We start from the raw sequence: 18,851 nt of genomic DNA on the forward strand, positions 1-18,851 counted from the left end.
AGTTTACGGTTACCAACTACCAACCAAAAATCCAAGTCGGTATGCAAAGACAATGGGTTTGTTACTACCAGTATTCTAATTAAGTAACATATCGATCGGTACATATATTCAATGGATTGTCTTGGAAATGAAATTAAAACAAAAGTTATATATATATATCTATATATATATATTGTCAATTAGAATGCTGTAGACTATTACAAGTTCAGTAAAAATTCATGTTTCTTGTTTTCTTTTTTATAAAGAGGAAGTGCATATATATATTTTGGTGACTAGAGAGGAAGTGCATATTAATTACGAGTGTAAAAGAAAAAAAGTTTCTTGATAAGCTAACAATTCTCTAATATAATTATACTTCACCGCTCAGTGATGCATGACACTTTAGTTACGTACGTTCTGTAACGGTTCGAGCGTGATAGATCAATCTTCTGTTCAAACTACTGCTGCATTGCTGAGACACCCCGTCTTTCTGTTTTGTTTTAGATTAGATATTTAATAATTTTAGGGTTGTGAATTTCATCATATGGCTCGCTGAGAGACCAATCACATCAGGGTGAGGAAAGCCGATTCACGGATGGGCACAAGCATACAAACGAGCCAGCCTCTCTCCTGTCTTCCTTCAATTTATTCATCATTCACGGACACACCATAACCCTTTCAATTCAGACCCATCGTCCTCATGCTTTTCCATTTCATGTAGATTTTATCATATGCATGGACGTTGTTTGTTCCCTGTAGCTGTTGCTAGCTTGCTCTTCTGTCTTTGATCCCCACTGGTTCTCATTCGTCGACGCTGCATCTACTCCCCCACCACCATGGATATATGCATGTCCTGCATATCCTCTCTCTCTCTCTCTCTCAACACCACCATTGATCGATCTGATTTCACATGGTTGCGTAGCTGTACTCTGCCCTCAGAGCTACGCGCAACTACCGCCACACACACTGTTATATTTGTCTCATCTGTCTATTAGACTCTTGCGCTCCCAGCCCCTTCTGTGTATGTTTGAAGGAAAAATCTGTTGTGTGCGGCTGTATGAATGGATGAAACGTGTAAATATGATTCCCCATTAATCCAATTTTACTGACAAATAGTGTCCAAGAGCTTATGAAAAGTAAGAGAGCTACAGTCCGGCCAGAACTTTCAAGAAGCGATATATATCATCAAGAGGAACAGAATTGAAACAGAACATATAAGTACAGAAGGAATGATACAAGGATCCCACAATCGTCCGCGATAGATCGAGGTTAAACCCTCACTCAACCTCATGCCTAAACGTCTCTAGAATTTCAAAATTTCTGGACCAAACCCGAAAGTCCGAAACCTAATAAAGTAATAAACTATTTCCCACCCCATCTTTCACTGTTTCTTTAATTTGCTTCATCTAACCTCTCCATATCGAACCTTATATCACATAATCAACTAATAACAATGTATGCAATGACTGTAACTTGAAGGTTTCGCATCGCAAGATGTACGTCTGACAACCAGATCCTTGTTAAACACTGAAGAAGTATCGATCGTTAGAATGGTTAGATCACAAATTTGTAAAACAAATGAAAAACATGTTGAGTTCATCATGCTTTTCTTCGAAATTAAAGCTCAAAATTAGGCTCCAAACTCTAAACTCCAAAGAGAAAAATAAAACCTGGTTTATGCCTAGCTAGACATAATTCATATGAATTAACCCACTCCTGATCAACATGTGAAGAACTGAGGAAAAAGAAGATAAAGAAACGATGAATTGGTTAAAATGTGGGCTCTATACTTCAAAATAATAAAGCATGTGCTTCTTATATCCTTTTTTTGAACACCTAATTTCCCTAAAAGTTCCATTGTTAGTCCTTGGCTGTTAATGGCATTGTTGTCCTCTCTAAAGTCTAAAATGCATTAACTTAATGCATTATTGTCCTCTCTAAAGTTCCATTAACTTAATGCATTATTGTCCTCTCTAAAGTCTAAAATGGCCAATAGATTCACCATTTCGCTTATTGGTGGGACTGAAACTACTCTCACTGTAACTCACATGAACCTTTCGGGTATGAAAAATACTAGCAAAGATTGGTAAAAGCAGATGCGTGTCATAATCCTTCAAACTGAACAGTCTTGAAAAACTATAACTATATACATATATATATGATATATATATATATGATATATATATATATATATATATATGTGCATGGCATAGTTGATTACATGCAACTGTTTGGTACGTGTCTGCGACAATTCATCATTAAAATGTAGCTTACTTGTTATCATAGAAATAAACAATAACACAATTACTCTTCTTTCCTGCATGTGTTTGGTAACTAATTATAAATTAACGACTCTAAAACTTTATAGCATAGTAATCACCATTACTAGTAATCTTATGAACCAAATTAACACAAATGATTTCAGATTGGAGTGCTGCAATTTAAGGAATAATGGTTGGCAACGAGCAAAATTTGGCAGCTGCCTAGCTTTTGATCCCATAGCTAGTTGCTACTTGCTTGCCCCATGTTCACGTGATGTGCCTCCCTTAGGGTTTTTTGTTTGCTTCCAATCGTCACTTCTCCAGTCCTATATAATTCACCTCTTTTCACTACAAACCTCTGTACCATACCAGTCCCTTCTCTCTTTCTTCCAAAGAGAGATCCATACAGACTCCAAAGATGGAGTCCGGTAAGCTCAATGCTTTCTTCTTCATCTTCATTATCGTCATTTCCTCCGCCGCTCCGATTCTCGGCTGCCCTACTTGCGGCGGCAAAAAGCCTCCTCCCAAGCACACTAAGCCTAAGACCCCCAAAGGCCCTCTTCTTCCGCCCATTGTGAAACCCCCAGTCATCAAAGTCCCCCCAATCAAGGTCCCACCCGTCATCCCTCCCGTCGTTAAACCACCAATCACAATCCCACCCGTCATAAAACCACCGATCAAAATCCCACCAGTCATCCCTCCCGTCATAAAACCACCGATCAAAATCCCACCCGTCATCCCTCCCGTCATAAAACCACCGATCGAAATCCCACCAGTCATCCCTCCCGTCATAAAACCACCGATCGAAATCCCACCAGTCATCCCTCCCGTCATAAAACCACCGATCAAAATCCCACCAGTCATCCCTCCCGTCATAAAACCACCGATCAAAATCCCACCAGTGATTCCACCAATTGTGAAGCCCCCAATCACACTACCACCAGTGGTAGTGCCTCCAGTGATTCCCCCCATTATTAAACCACCAGTGGAGATTCCCCCAGTCACCACCAAGCCCCCGACCCCAGGGGCACCGTGCGCGCCACCACCCGGGAAACCATCTCCCACACCAGCTCCCAAGGACACTTGCCCCATTGACACACTGAAGCTCGGAGCTTGCGTGGATCTCCTGGGCGGGTTAGTCCACATTGGACTCGGTGACCCAGTGGTTAACGAGTGCTGCCCGGTGCTCGCAGGACTAGTTGAACTTGAAGCTGCAGCGTGCCTGTGCACCGCTCTTAAACTCAAGCTTCTCAACCTCAACATCTACGTCCCTATTGCTCTTCAGCTCCTTGTCACTTGTGGCAAGACCCCTCCTCCTGGTTTCACCTGCTCTATCTAGATCAAGTAAGTATAGTGAAACTAAGTACATTGATTAATTGAAACTCCAAACCCTAACCCTAGCACCAAGGTGTTTATATTATAATTACGACTCAGAGATAAAAGATTCCTGATTTCCTATCCTAGTCTTGGAAATTCTTTCATAATAATTAGCTTCTCTGCGTCCAACAGGCAAGAGCACAAAAGTTAAGGAGGACAGAATTAACTAATGGTCTGTCCTATAATTAATCATATCAAGACAATTATTTTATTCTCATTGCAGCAACAAAAAGAAGCTTAGCTATCACGAAGAAATTGTATCAAAATTTTTCTCTCCGCCTATTTCTCTTGTAATACAACTATACGTACTAAGTGTGTTTCTCAATGTTTTATTTCCTAAAGACTCACGTTATGATGATCAGGATGTAATAAGTGAGATTATGTACGTATTGCAGATCGAGGTAGACTCATGGAGGACTGAATCGTCATGAGCGGATGTCGATCAAGCCAGCCTCCAGTTATTTTCTTTCATTTTCTTCCTCCACAATCTATTCTTGTTTAATTTAATTAACTGGTATTGAAGCTGATTTGTATGTCTGGCTGTGAGATTATTGTACACCATTGTTTTTAAGTTAAGAGAAGATTGTTATTATTTCATCTCGAATGTGTGTTCTATCTCGATCAATGAAGCAATCAAATATGTTTGATTTGTTTACTGAGAGTGAATTTGTGAAAAATCCTCTGCGTACTCTCAAAAACCGTGAAAACCCAACGTATACAAAGCAAACGAAGGATATCGATGCATGGATAATTTAGGCAAAGACTTATCGAAAATTATATTGTACAATGCAATCTATCATGCGGCCATCATTGGGTCAGAGAAATAAAATCAAATATCAACCACACGATCTCATATGCATATTCATGGCATACATCAATGCACCATAGACCTATTTAGCTATGTGTCTTCCCCCCATTCGCCATGATTTAATTGACAGCACCAACCAGATTTGCTTAAAAATTTAATAAACTTCGATTCAATTTAGAGAGAACGAAAATGTGTTTTTTGTTTTGTTTTCTGAAGGAAAATGCATAATTTGATGGAGAATGTACCCTCCCATTCATTTAGTCCAAAGTTGTGGATAATATATCGTAGGCCAATTAGTGAGATATGAAGCAAGTTAACCTGGCTAGCTTCAACTACAGATCTATCTTCAATTTAACCGGATATACAGTAGGACAGGATAAAAACAAATAAGGTAATTTTTTCTGTGTCAATATAAGAAGCAAGGTGCCTGGTTATCTTTCGGTCAGGTCAATATTGAGCTTAATTAGGAGAGACAGATGTTCATTGGTTTTGGTTTTTAATGGGCTCAAGAATCCATCCAGCCATCCTTTTGAGTTTTGATAATATAATCGATCGATCAGCTCGCACTGTAATTGTTTACAATACGTACAGTAAAGAGCTATGATTTAACTGCGCGACTGCAACTTTAGAGACAATGTGGACACCACGTAACATGCTATATATGAATATATGATTGATAATTTGGTTATTAATTTACATCTTCTTCTTTGGAAAACTTTGGTTATTTGCGTCTACATCCGTTAATAATTTACCTTGATATGGATTATCAACCAAAAGAAGAAATTGACAGATGAAAACCAGCGTCCTCATATAGCTAGATAGATGAACCAGAGTATCATATGTCCTAATGTCCTATGGGAAATTGCCAAGAGTTGGAGAGGTACCCAGCTGGGATTAAAGAAAGAAGGGACCATTCTTAACCTGTTGCACATGGCTACATGAGAACCTGGTTCGTCTCTTATCCCATACCAGATGAGAGAAAAATCTAGCTAGCTCGTCGTGTTGTATATGTTGATACGTTCCTCTGGTTCTGTCAATGAAACCCAGAATTGCTAATTGGTTCTATGCCAGACACGGTGATATTCATTCTCCAGGACTCCGTTCAGAAGAAGTCCTATAAGCACACCCCTCACGTCCATTGCAGGCCGATATCAATGTGCTTATTGGCTTGAGAAATATGTATCTCCAAAGGCCAAGATAAAATCTGCTCTGGCTTGCACTGGGGAATCCTATATTACCATGTAATTGACATCTGAAGTAACATATATAGGAAATATGATTACTACTAACGTATATATACATGTTACAGAAAAGGGTGCCATGAGAAGTCACCAATACATCAGAACATCAAGAAGGTTAAACGGCTACGAATATGACTGGACTACACTGATCTAACTTTACCTAGAGATTTGAGGAGTCGCTATATAGGTAATGTTGATCAAAATATAGGTAAGAACTATCACCTGAGGTAAACAGACTAGGGATCTATCGAGGGGAAAATCACCCACACTTCATTCAATACAGGAACACAATATGGTGCAAGTAACATTGCAAGGAAAATGACTTCAAATATGAATCCAGAATGATTAACATTTTCAGTTCCTTTCACTAAAACAGCTTATCATCTGACTATATGCTTGACCAACTAGATTAGCCACTAAAACAACAATAAATCTAAATCAGAACTACATCTCCAATAACAAAGGTGGGCTTCCCGCACTAACAAAAACACAGCCACACCACCAATCACTAAGCCCTATGATATGAAAAATTTAAGAAAAAAAAAAGAGCAAAAAATGAACAGAAATTTATTTCTGAATCGGGGAACTATATATATGTTACAAATCCTCTGACAGAATTGCTGATCTACCCACTAGCTTATCACCAGGAGGCAAGCCGGATACTATGAGAAGCCACCAATACAGCCGACCATCAAGAAGCTTTGTTCAATGATAATCCGCTAGGAAGAAATGTAATTTGACTACACCGTTTTAACTTGGCAAGAGCTTCTTGAGACTTACCAAGCTTGAGATCCACATACACTGCAGTCAAAGAAGCGTGTGGATTGTTGGGTACTATAGACAATGCCTGTGCAACAAACTGGTGAGCCCGATCAAGTTCACCTTGCATGGCGTACAAGGCAGCAAAATTTACGTACAGAGCTCCAAGTGCCTCTTCTGGCTTGATGAACGCAAAACTTAATGCCTCTTCTGAGGCCGAACGTTTTGCAGTCGCCGACCCTCCATTCACCTCTTCATAATCAACGGTCTTGACCCCTTTCAACTGCTCAAAGTCATCTTCGGTGAACGGCAATTCAACATTATTAACTCCAGACAAATATGTCAACAAATGCTCAGCAGCATCCTTTGGCCTGTTTAGCAAGCAAAGAGCCTCTGCTGCATATACATGACCTAGAAATATGTAAATTCTCGAACATTCAGGAATCTCCAAGAGATATTTTGAAATTGACAAGGCCTTCAGTGGATTTTCCAATTCCAACTCCACAAATGCCTGATTAGCAAGAAGAGCTTGTTTAAGCAACAGATTTTCCTTTTTGCGAATCTCTCCATAAGAAGAAAGACAGTTTTGCACAAGCTCCTGAGTAGTTCCTCCCTTCTGCTCTTTTGCATCCCCATTTGCACTAACCTGACCCAAGCCTACAGAAGGCACAGAAGCCTCAGAATCGATGTTGTGCACGTTCTTGTGGTTGGAACTCTTGGATGATGCCACTTCACCGAATTCATTATCATCCAAGAGGAAATTAGATGGCAGAGAATTCTTACAGTAGCTTGATTCGGAATGGTTCAGTAAGTACAAGGCATTGGAGAGACACTGCCGGGCAAGGGACATTGAGAGCTTGGGTTGCTGATCACTGCCTAGAAATAAATCACCTTTTTCAGAGTTCCCATTCTTGGCAACCCCATCCTGCATGACAAGTTGCCTCCACTTTCCCTTGCCAATAACATAAACTCGAACTTCTGATGCACTTGGACTGTTTTTGACCAATCCCTTCTCTAGAGCCATCAGACAGCACTCAGCAAGCCGAAGCCACAACAGAGGCCGATTGTAGAAAACTAAACCTGCCTTTTGGAAACAGCGGGCAGCGGGTAATGGTTTTCCACAAGCCAAGTACTGCATACCACAATTGTATACTATCAAAAGAGAATTATCCAGAGAAAAAGTTGACAGATTCAGAGGCCTATCCTTCCGAAGAGATGAACAATTAAGCAATGCATTGGAGAAGAATACGGCTGATGTGTGATATTTCCCAAGCTGATAGTAGATGCATCCTAAATTATTGTTGATCATGCTTGAGATCCTTGTATCTGTTCGGTTGCTAGATGCCATCAACAGCTTGATTGCTTTACGAAAATTACCACGAGCATATTCAAGCTGGGACTTCAAGAGAAGAGCCATTGATAAGTCTCTGCCACGAGCGATGTTCATAGCATGCTTCACTTCTCGTTTAGCTTGCTTTAAGTTCCGAGTGAGAAGTAGAAATCGAACCTTGTAAAGTTGAGTCTTGAGCTTGAGATAAACAGAAGACACAGATATATCAGCTGGGTTCCTCGAAAGATCATTGGATGATAAGAGAGCAGTTGGCTGTGCAACATCCATGTCGAAAACCGCATTATCAAACTCGCCTGTCTCCTCAGAATCCAAAGCATTCGTATTAACATCTGAGTCCAAATTAGGAGCATCTGTGACTGATGAACTAGAAGGAAATAAAGACTTGGAAACTGTGTTTGAAGGTTGTTGCGACACAGTATTTCCATTGTCTCCCTGATTCATATAACTAACACCGAAAGCTCTCTCCAGATATAATAGAACATCCTGAATGATAATACAAAAAAAAGGGCAACAAGGATCAGCTGGGAACTAAATCCACAGAATACAAGCCTAGCACCAACAAGCAAAACAAAGCCAATCAAACAGAAAACTTGAATTCTCACACCACACCAAAAGCTGCAGTTATTATCAGAACTATCTGAAGATATTGATGGCAGTATGTACATGTATAACAAAATGTAATTTTCATGCGTGTGTGGCTTACCCAGCTTCAATGAAAGCCTAGGAGAGTCAAATGAGTGCAGATCTGAACTCAATTCAATTATGGAAGATTTATTAGGCTCACCAATCCAAGACAAACTCCACTAAAACATCATAGAGGTTTAGCTGTTAGCCTACAACCTATCATCAAAGCTGTCACTCTCATTTAACAGAAACACCCAAATCCATGACCACAGTACTCAACATAAACTACTAATAATGTATCAAAGCTGCTGATATCACCCACTCAACACAATAAAGCTGATGCATACAGTTATGCCTTATGCATCTAGAACAAACTAGGGCATAACAGGACAGTTAAGTTGATTGAATTCCGCCATCCTACACAAATAGAGTCAATCTTACAAATACAATGTGAAATTAGGGCTATATGTGAACAAATTATAACAGAATCAGCTGATGACACTATTAGCATTAGAACTTACAGCAGATTTCTTTGCATCATGGCAAGCTAGCCCCACATCAAGCAACAAAAGGCAAATATTGAGAGCAGTTTTCTGCAAATAATAGATGCACTTAGCACAGCATTACAGCTACATAAGCGACATTACTCTCAGTAAACAGACAAGTTACCTCATCTATAGGTCCTCTATTTTGAAACAAAGGTTCAACAACAGACAATGCCTTTGCATACTCATGAAGATGGAACCAAATAATTGCCTACATAAGCCAATTTCGATAAAAAACAACAGCAGTCAAATCAAAGAATCCTTTCGTTTCGATAATTGCAAAAACAAAAAAGTAAACATGGATAGTGTAACATACAATGTTTAAGGTCGTTATGTAAGTGTCAAATTCATCCATATAGACAGCAGAAGATGGATGTGTCGTTGTACTACTTGTTTTGGAACCGGAAGATGATTTATCTCCACTATTACTTGCAGACTCCGCTTGTTCTGCAGATGCTCGGGCAAGCTCTTCACTTCGCTTCTGGACGAATAACAATAATAACAAAAGGTTGAAATAGAGAAGAAAATTATCATATTGAAAGCTAACAGGTTATGCATGATGCTAGTGCTTACCTCAAATAACAGATGTGCAAATCACACACACACACACACACAGAGATATATATATATATATATATATATATATATAAGTAAGCTATCATATTGTATTAGCACAAGAATCAAACCCAACATAACTGGCTCCCAGTCATACTTTTAACTCTGAATTTAATATGGGACTCTGGTGTTTAAGAGTCTCATTCCACTCTATACAACATTTTAGGAGAACTAGGTCCATCCCAGTACAACAAGCATATTTCATGTCTGGTTCATCAGTTTCAAACTGGTAACAAAATAGATCATACATATAAGTTTTAAAAGTTATTCCAACTCAAGAATCCCAAACCTTATGATGTAGGTTTTGAGTGAGGTGGTAAATTACAATTGACTAGTTACCTGTATTCTTCTTTAACACACTGACAAGGACATTTGACTTGATCTAACACGCTGAAAAGGGCATTTTACTTCAACAATACAGGCATATACTCCCTAAATGGCCAAACCAATAGCCAAAGTTTAAGCACCTATTTACTGGTACTTGGTAATGATTTGCTTACAAAAATAGGTGTGCATATGAAAACACAAAGGGTCCTTGTGAATAGGTAGAAGACACAAGATAATGAATTACCTTGACGTCATTCAGTACTTCAAGCAACCTCTTAGGATCTGAGCAACCATCTCTACAGAATTCCGCAAGTGCGATATTATGACATATCTGATGATAAAAAAAAAACAACATTAAAGTCACAAGTAGCACAAACAGAGAGTATAAAAGCACATAACCAAAAAAGCCGTTTGTACCAAACTAGTAGAGAATCAAGAGGCAACACTAATTCAGTCCCAATCTACTTACAAGAATCTCGTAACCACTATAAAACTACTTATTGCATAAATAAACACACAATTAAAAGCTCGATTTTATTCGCAAACTTCACAACTCATTAACACTATTCGCTAGTCGTGATGAGATGAGATGATCAAGGATGTAAATTCGTCACCAATTTCAGTCACATGTGGCGAAAATCGATCTCGACTTCAGCCTACTGACTATTTCAACAGCATCTAAACCAAATCAAGTAAAGACCGCACTGAAATTTCAGCATTCAACCAAGCCAAACACTTCACTACTACTCCAAATTCCGATACAACATAAACTCGAAATCAAGCAATCACTTCACCGAAACCAATCAATCAAATCCAAAAAAACAAAAGAAACAAATCAGAGATTAGAATCCAGAGGCAATTACTTTGGGATCGCCGGACTTTCTTTTCAGGCACTCCTGCAGCGCCGTGAGGCACTGATCGAACTTGCCGGACTGGAATTGCAGCAAGGCCTCCTGCGCAAAGGCTCTGGTGGCGGACAAAACGGCGTCGTCTTCAGGCGAGGAGGAGGAGGAGGATGACCCGTCGCGAATCGGCGCGGCTAGTGACGTAGAGGAGGGAGATGAGGAGGCCATTCGAATCGATCTAGAAATCTTCGGGGAAACCCTAACTGTGAGGATTGGATTGGGGTTTGGGGGGTTTTTGAAACCCTAAATATTGAGGAAGGGGACACCTGTTAGGATTTGCTTCGCTGAAAAATGTGTCCGATTTGCAGAGAGAGAAGATTAGAGTGTGTGGAAAAGGATACGACTTGTAGAGAGAGAGAGAAGGGAGTTCTGATGAGGCTTTGTTTCGCTTTTTGCTGGTTTTGGGCTTCTCTCACCTTAGAACTATATGCCTTTTTATTTTCATTTTTTTGTTTTCTTGAGCAAACCTATTTAAATTTCTTTTCTCCAAAGTTTTATTAATTTTCCATAAATGGAAAAATGATTTTCAGAAAAAGTATATGGTCAGATTTTGTGATGGGACATGAGTCTCTAAGTTTATCTAATGAGAAACAATACTAACAAACGATCTTGTTGTGTCTCATGTAAAACCTACTGTGTATCAGTTGATGAGGATTTTGAGTTAAGTGATTGTACTCACGTATATGTTTGTGGTTATCATGTTAGAATGATGTTTGAATATCTTTGACATTTGTGTTATGTGGTGAGATTTAATACGTCATATTCTCAAAAGAGAATTCAATTTTTACTTTTTACTATTGTGTCAAGAAGAGAATTATACAGATTCTATTACTTCACAAATAATGTGAATCCGTATGCATTTTTTATTAAAATTCCAAGAGGAAAAAAGACAATTGCGAGAAATGAATTATATTACTTATATGCATACAACACGGTGTTAAATACTTGGTAAATACATACAACAAGCTTGTCCCAAACATTTGGGATTGAGGCTTAGCTGGAGTGAACATCATATAGCCCTACTTAACAAATGAAAAGGAGGTCTGCAGGAAACTATTATGAAGAAGCTAGATGGTTCCTCATAAGTTACTCTTGGACCGTCGGACTATCTGTTTCTCAACATCTGCAGAATGCATTCTGGATTCCGGATATCTTCACTGTCTTGTGAATCTTCATTCCCTTGTGAGTCCTCATTCCCTTGTGAAAAGTCGAGTGTTGTGTAAGTCTGGAAACCAATGCCGTGTCCCCCACAATCCCTCCCCCTTCCTCGTTGCGCTCGTCTCACTTCCTTCTGATGCTCAGTGAGTTCTATACTCTTCCTTTTCAAACTTGAATGTGGCATGTCCTTGTGCTTACTGTCCATGTTATTTCCCGCTAGTTCTACTCTTTTAGAGCCTCTATTGTGTGCTGTATTTACCGTAAATCTTGGTGGAGCAGTAATTGCCTCTGATGTAGATTGACATCTTTGGAGAGGCAGGCTTCTCTTGTGGAGGTTTATTCTGCCCTTTCTCCAGAGCTTGTCTAGGACATGTCGCAAGGTCTGGGGGTAATCCAAGTTGACTTGTTCACCGTACGTGGCGTTCCAAAAGGTGATGGTTGGCTCTGAGATGGACAATTGTGAATGCTCGAGAGTTTTCTCAAGGATGGATGCCTGGAGTTTGAGAAATGCAGAATCAAAGACTATTGGAGGCTGACTTCTTCTTAAACAATTAAGCATTTCGATCCACAGGAGTTCAAATTGATCACTAGTGCCCTCAGCCTGTGTTTCCATGCGTGTCAGCCATTCCAGCAGTGGGCTGGATATCATCTACAAGTGCAGATACAAAGTTAAACTATACAAGCTCTTGCTTGAACGCCGAAACTTACAGTCCATTTTTATCCAACAATAAGGAGATGCAAAACAACAGATGCAACATTCGGAGATTTCAATATCTTGAGCAGTAACCCCATTAGAAGATACACGCATTAAAGCAACTTCTTTAGATACAAAAGAGCTTTCTTATGACAGTCACGCTAAAAAAATTTCCTACAAATTGGGCTTCAATTTTTCAAACAAACTGTTAAGTTCTTTCATTCAATAACAAGAAGATGGGTCTAAAAAGTACACGAATAATTGAGACACAAAGAGCACATGAATACATGACATTATACTAAGAAGTACAAACCTCAAGAAGGGAGACGATATCCTGCTTTAGGTGAAGGGACTTGATGAAAAGTGCCAATGCGGAATATAACCTGCAATTTTCACATGAATTTCACAATACTGGACAATCCAAACATGAACTTAACAAAAAGTCTTTCCTTCGCTTGACTTACCTAGAGAACATGGGAAGACCAATTGGTGCATCTGTTCCTATCTTTGTCTGCGACAACTTCATACATCTGCATATGACACATGAAACATGATAAGTGGAAGGGGATAACGGAAAGCATCTGGAGAAACAAACATGTACAATCCCTTATTATTTTATCTAGTCCAAAATAACTTTTTCTTTCTCTATCAAGAAGATATTAAGGTGTCTCAGTTTCACTAACAATAACTCGTAGAAACAATAAAAAATAAAACTCATATTTCTTATCTTTAAACCATTTCAAGCCCACAGGATATAAACCCCCACAAACAAAACCACTTGATTTTCTTCTACCACAAAAGAACTTGTTAAGACTTGATACTAGGCAAATAGTTGACAATTACGGGGATTGAAGCACATGTAGAGATTAAACATTACAACAGTTGATTGCGTGAGTAACATTTGCACTTACCTAATAGCCAAAGCCAAGCACCCTTTGATGCCACCAGAAATCTTGTGATCATAGCCATGCTTGGTATTTCTATCTGAACTTAAATCTGAAGAACTGGAGTTTTTCAGAATACACAATAAAGCATCAATGTATAAGGAAACAATATGAAGATCCATATCCTTGAACTTTAAATGAAGCTCGTCAGCACATCCAAGCCTGCTAGTATGCTTGTCAAAGCACCTGTCCAATACAGAAACTAGATCCTCAGAGAAACTCCCAGCAGTAGTACACCCAGACAGTGAGGTACAGACAGAACCATAGAGGGACTTCCATAATGTGATGACTTGTTCAAGCTCAGTCTTCACCCACGGATAAGAAGGGGTTTCTGCGGGCCTTCCACTTTTCACGGACATAATGTCTTTCTGAGAGCAGGAGCATACAAGCAGAGGATAAAACAATAAATGGCTCATGGCGTAACAACTCTTGCTCTCACATTCCGTTTTGAACACTAAACGATCCTTCACATCATTTATGTAGCTTTTCAGACCTTCTGCTATTGCTATCCACATTGTTAAGCAGCCTGGCCCAATGTGCTTGTACAATAATTCAGTGGTGATAACGAGACTTTCCAGGGGACCAAAAGATGATAACATAAATTTAGTATACTGCTGCATTTCCAGCAGAATGTAGTCGACTTTGGATGCACTCAAACTTGAGTGAACAACCTCACAGAAATAAAGTACACTTAAATAAACCATTGGTGAAACCATTTCCATATAACCAATAGAGCAGACACCTGATTTTTCATATCCAATGTGAGGAAGCACTTGCAGGTTTTCAATATACTTGATATTCAATGCAACCTTGTAAAGAGGGGATCCCATTATAGTAGGTTCTATCTCTTCGCTGACAGCCTCTATAAACTGCAGTGCTATATGATGCAAGCCATGTCTGTCACTACCATCCAGGCTTACTTCTTCACATATATTTCTTATGAATTTCAGTATTGCATTCAAACACAGCATAATATCATCATAATTGATGGACGGTCTCTTGAACTCATGTCCAACTCCTTTCAAAACAGCTCTAAATAACCTTAAGGGGGCCTCATCAGCTGGAACCTTGCTATCATGGCAGACAGTTTGCTTTGATGATTGATGGATGAGACTGTAGATCATCTTTAGATGAAAATCCAACAGACTCAGATCCCATGGCAACCAATTAATAGGATATTGCTTCCATGAGCAACTGCCAGACATAATGGGAGAGTGCACAGAGGTTTTAGCTGATGACCGCTGGATTACCTGGTTACATGGATCATAGTCTAGAGGTTTACATTTTGCTGATATAAAATCATCAAGCAAATTAATGCACACATCCCTAGCCCAGAAGCTCCTACCGTCAGGATCAAGTTGGAAAGCTGCTTCAAAGATAGGGTCTAATACAAGGTTGATCATTGAACAATCATTCAAAGAGGTACCGAGTCTATGTAATAGATAGCACCATGTGTTCAAGCAGGCCAAGTGGACAGATACATCACATTTACTCAACATGATGCCTATAAGTGGTGTCATGATGAGCCTTGTGCTTTTCAAAGTTCCAATTTTTTGGATTTCACCACTGTTTATTTCCTGTATTCCCTTTCTTTGCATACGGGCATCCTCTTTTGCATCATTTGACGAACACGGTAATATCATTGGTGGGTGAATAAGAGCATCAATAAGACCTTCCCAGGCGACCTGGGTAATCAGATATCTATGTTAATCTACAGTATGGCATCTGAACATACTCTGAGACTAATTAAACTATAAATGCTGGTAACTGGGGTAAACTTTTACAGTCCTTGCTTGTAGAATCGCCAAGACTTGAAATGCATGATCCTAGACATTTAAGAAGTGGGAGACAGATTGATAACTTGGCACCCCAATCAACTCACAAGTATACAGAACCCATACCCTAACAACTTTGAATTAAGTTTTGACTTGAGCTCTTTTAAACCGAGATTTAGCAAAATTAACATCACAGAGAATGATCAAAATTGTTGCAAATTATAATGACTCTAAAGACTCTGTATGCTTCTAAAGAGTTAGACAAACAAACAAAAGTTATATCATATAAATGCAAATAATTCATATTTAGAACAAAACATCAAAAAAATGCTATAAATACCTGGGAAGCAATCTGAACTTGTGAATCATCATCTGAAAATGTTCTCTCAGGAATCTTCAGCATATCATTAATCAAATGTCTGTTCTTCAAGGCATAAGACCCTAGTAAGCGGATATACCATCCCCATGCTTGAATAGTTTGAACCTTCATACCACTGCTTAGCATATCGTGCATCCCAGTAAGCAACCTTGTCTTTAAATCTCTGACAATTACCTGTTTTTGGAAGACAATAAAACCAAAAAAAAAATTCTAAATACATGTTGCACGCAACAGAATAATCCATGTATAAGTACAAAGGTCAATATAAAAAGAAGAGAGCATAGAGGAGTGAGTGTACTTTGGAGAGACTTATTGGAGGAGGTATGATTGTAGGTCTAATCTTCAACAAACACCTTTCAGACATATCCCTGTCTCTCTTATCAGCACTAAGGAGCCTTCTATATATTGGAGGTGCCCATATATGCGACAAATCTCTCATGTTCTCACTTAAAACAGTTGCTAGCTTAATGACAGCCTGCCATATTATTAGCAAAGAACATAAGTAATGGAAACAATATTGCCAGTTTTACTATGATACAAAACACAACCTCACAATCATAAAACAGGATAATTATACAATCAAGATCTCAAATCATGTACGATACTAACAAAAACTGCTGCAAACTGAGAATGCAAGTGCTGACTATACCTGAATAGCCTCGAACGTTATTGACAGAGAACCAATGGGATTGTCAATGGCATGAACTACGGCGCGCAAGAGAGTATGGAAATGAGGAGCCAAAAGTGGTTTGCTCAGCTGTTGCATAGATATGCACCACACTCCTAAATTACAAACCGACTACGTTCACAAATCCACAAGTTAATATCACAAAAAAAAATGCCCAACTTCTGCACTAAATGAATGATAGGTAAATTAAGTTAACCTTCATTTTCGTAGTCGTAATGAGTCTAACCAATGCTTCCAAAACCAACCTCACATCCTCCGCTGCGAAACAAACAACAAGATCAGCTAAAGCAACCAAAACAAAATCACTGAAATTCAAAATCGAAACACTCGGTAGAATTAAACCACTTTCAAATTGATACCTGAAACTGCGGCGACAATGGCGGGGTGGTAAGTTATAAAACCCAAGCATTTCAACGCCTGCGTCGCGCTGCGATTCAAAACCGAATTATCGAAACGAAATTAGACTAATTGGAAATGAAGAGATGACTAAAAATCGATTTAGAATCATCAAAATCCTTACATTTCTTCGTCTTCGGTATCAAGATCGGCGACGATGAGACGGAGGAGGCTGCCGGAGCTCACGGCGAGAGTTTGGATCAAAGCGTGATCGTCGGGGGACTGTTCTTGGAGGTGTGAGAGAGTGGAGTAAGCGAGTGATTTGTTTGATTTGGTGCCGGAGGAAATTAGGGATTTGATTTCGTCGAGCTGGTCTGAGAAATTCGACATTGGATTTGGTGAGGGAGACGAGGAAGCGGGACTGTGAGGGAGGGGAACCCTAATTTTGGGGTTTTGTTTGAGGTTTGTGAATGACGGAGTTTCGCGCCAAAGCGCGGTAAAAAATTGGTGCGGGTGTTAAGTTTGGCGGGAGGGTGAAACCGTGACAGTAATTTTTCCTACTAGGTGTTTACAGCTGAACAGTCAGAATAGGATTCCAAACTACTGTACCCAGTTTAACAAAATAAAATATGATAAAAAAAAACTACAAAATCAGTGTGGGTTTTTAATGTGTTTATTGAAGTTTCGGCTAGGCATTTTAGTTTTTTCAGTTTTACACATGTTTTGAGGAAATGAACTTTGTCGCGGACGCATTAGCTACAAAACTGCTAGTTGGATAGATATGTTGCCTCTTGCTACTCAAAATATCTTGCATTTCGACTTCATTTAGAGGTTCGTCTTAATAGCAAATTTTTTTCATCGAACAAGAAAAAAACTAATTTCCTATATATTATACGCCGGTGGCAATTTCAACAGTGTACCTACAGTAGTGAATGTTCACAAATGACAGTGTCCGGTCAATTTTGCCATTGGTGATGTATTGCGTTTTGACGACACTGCCCCTTGAGTTGGATATGGAAGACTTCTTTCTCTCTCTCTCTCACAACCGACGTTTGTCCCCCTTTTCAGACCCGACCTCCTCTTTCTCCCTATTTGGGCTCTCCTCATACTGGGTATTCACCTTAGAACGACCACTAAAACTGGGAACGAAAATGTTTGATCAAATTCAAGCAAACGCTCTTGGTAATAGTAGTTTCAGTTTGAATCTATTATCTGTTTCTATTGGTTTTGAACTGATTGGGTTTTAATTTTAAAGGGATTTTCAACTGATCATTTGCATTTGTCTCGATTGTTGGGGATTCGTCTGATCTATATAGCGAGATAGAGAGAGGATGAGGAGTTCCCATGATCGAGCGGGGAGTAGCTATCATGGATTTTTTACATATTAAGTTCTAGGTAAGCTTCTATTTGGTTGTTCACTTTTTGCATTTGGGTGTCTGCCAATTGAGCATTTTTATGTATGGGTTTTGTACTCAAACTCCTAAAAATCTTTGATTCTTCATTATTCTTCAAAGTTCATATTTTAGAAGTCCAATTACCTCATTTTTTCTTCAGGGTGCAAACTTTAATTTCATATATGTACTGGGGAAATTGAGATTAATTTGATATGATTCAATGGGAGTTGGTAGCTCTATTGATCTATTTCGTATTTTTATTGAACTTAAACAAACCATTTTGGGTAATTGAACTTATGTTTGGATGTTCTAGGGAGCTCAAATTTGAATGAGCTGGATTTTGTTTTCTTTGCTTATTGACTTTATTTTTGGATTCTTATGTTACTCTGTTTAAATTGTGATTCTTGGTTTTATTCTGGTTAAATCTAATAGAAGGAGTGGTTGACATCTGAAAGTTGGCATAAACCAAATAGGACGTTGATTGATCTTCTCCAATAAAGTCATCTCATGTTTGGAGTAAGGTTGTGAAATGTGCTTCTTTTCCATGTCATACACCTCATAAAAATCGTAGATGATTATTGGATCAAAATCATGATATAGGAAGTGGCAATTAGATGAGTTGATCGGGTTTGTGGTTGTATAACGGAAACTCTTTATCTTAAGTTATATTTTCGACTACAAATTAATATCA

At 38.9% G+C, this 18,851-nt stretch overlaps 3 protein-coding genes across 4 annotated transcripts; 1 reads left to right on the plus strand and 2 right to left on the minus strand.

Annotated features, from left to right (window-relative positions):
• The first annotated feature begins 2,590 nt into the window (after positions 1–2,590).
• On the plus strand, positions 2,591–4,278 carry LOC126798037 (repetitive proline-rich cell wall protein 1). The gene is made up of 2 exons (XM_050524896.1): positions 2,591–3,584; positions 4,013–4,278. Exon 1 carries the CDS (start codon positions 2,659–2,661, stop codon positions 3,577–3,579), a length of 921 nt encoding a protein of 306 aa, XP_050380853.1. The 5' UTR covers positions 2,591–2,658; the 3' UTR covers positions 3,580–3,584; positions 4,013–4,278.
• Positions 4,279–5,959: 1,681 nt separating this feature from the next.
• On the minus strand, positions 5,960–11,192 carry LOC126797898 (uncharacterized). 2 transcript variants are annotated; one of them, XM_050524779.1, is made up of 6 exons: positions 10,751–11,192; positions 10,132–10,218; positions 9,262–9,423; positions 9,070–9,156; positions 8,922–8,993; positions 5,960–8,259 (listed from the first exon to the last, which is right to left on the minus strand). In XM_050524779.1, exons 1-6 carry the CDS (start codon positions 10,958–10,960, stop codon positions 6,358–6,360), a joined length of 2,520 nt encoding a protein of 839 aa, XP_050380736.1. In that variant the 5' UTR covers positions 10,961–11,192; the 3' UTR covers positions 5,960–6,357. The 2 variants fall into 2 exon arrangements, with proteins under 2 accessions (XP_050380736.1, XP_050380653.1); XM_050524696.1 differs by having other exon boundaries at positions 9,262–9,426.
• A 557-nt stretch (positions 11,193–11,749) lies between these two features.
• On the minus strand, positions 11,750–17,182 carry LOC126790384 (uncharacterized). The gene is made up of 10 exons (XM_050516601.1): positions 16,951–17,182; positions 16,790–16,857; positions 16,627–16,688; positions 16,392–16,541; positions 16,041–16,217; positions 15,704–15,916; positions 13,556–15,273; positions 13,109–13,174; positions 12,958–13,027; positions 11,750–12,599 (listed from the first exon to the last, which is right to left on the minus strand). The coding sequence occupies exons 1-10, from the start codon at positions 17,154–17,156 to the stop codon at positions 11,898–11,900; spliced, it is 3,432 nt and encodes a 1,143-aa protein (XP_050372558.1). The 5' UTR covers positions 17,157–17,182; the 3' UTR covers positions 11,750–11,897.
• Positions 17,183–18,851: the final 1,669 nt, after the last annotated feature.

This window comes from Argentina anserina, chromosome 1, assembly GCF_933775445.1.
Source record: "Argentina anserina chromosome 1, drPotAnse1.1, whole genome shotgun sequence".
NCBI lineage: Eukaryota > Viridiplantae > Streptophyta > Magnoliopsida > Rosales > Rosaceae > Argentina > Argentina anserina.

Coding starts and splice junctions, on each gene's coding strand:
- LOC126798037 (XM_050524896.1), top strand. CDS start 2,659: ATGGAGTCCGGTAAGCTCAATGCTTTCTTCTTCATCTTCATTATCGTC.
- LOC126797898 (XM_050524696.1), bottom strand. CDS start 10,960: ATGGCCTCCTCATCTCCCTCCTCTACGTCACTAGCCGCGCCGATTCGC. Junction 9,427..10,131: donor AAGTACTGAATGACGTCAAG/GTAATTCATTAT, acceptor TTATTCGTCCAG/AAGCGAAGTGAAGAGCTTGC. Junction 8,260..8,921: donor ATGATGCAAAGAAATCTGCT/GTAAGTTCTAAT, acceptor ATTATCATTCAG/GATGTTCTATTATATCTGGA.
- LOC126790384 (XM_050516601.1), bottom strand. CDS start 17,156: ATGTCGAATTTCTCAGACCAGCTCGACGAAATCAAATCCCTAATTTCC. Junction 16,542..16,626: donor TTACGACTACGAAAATGAAG/GTTAACTTAATT, acceptor TTGTGAACGTAG/TCGGTTTGTAATTTAGGAGT. Junction 13,175..13,555: donor TGCTTGGCTTTGGCTATTAG/GTAAGTGCAAAT, acceptor TGTCATATGCAG/ATGTATGAAGTTGTCGCAGA.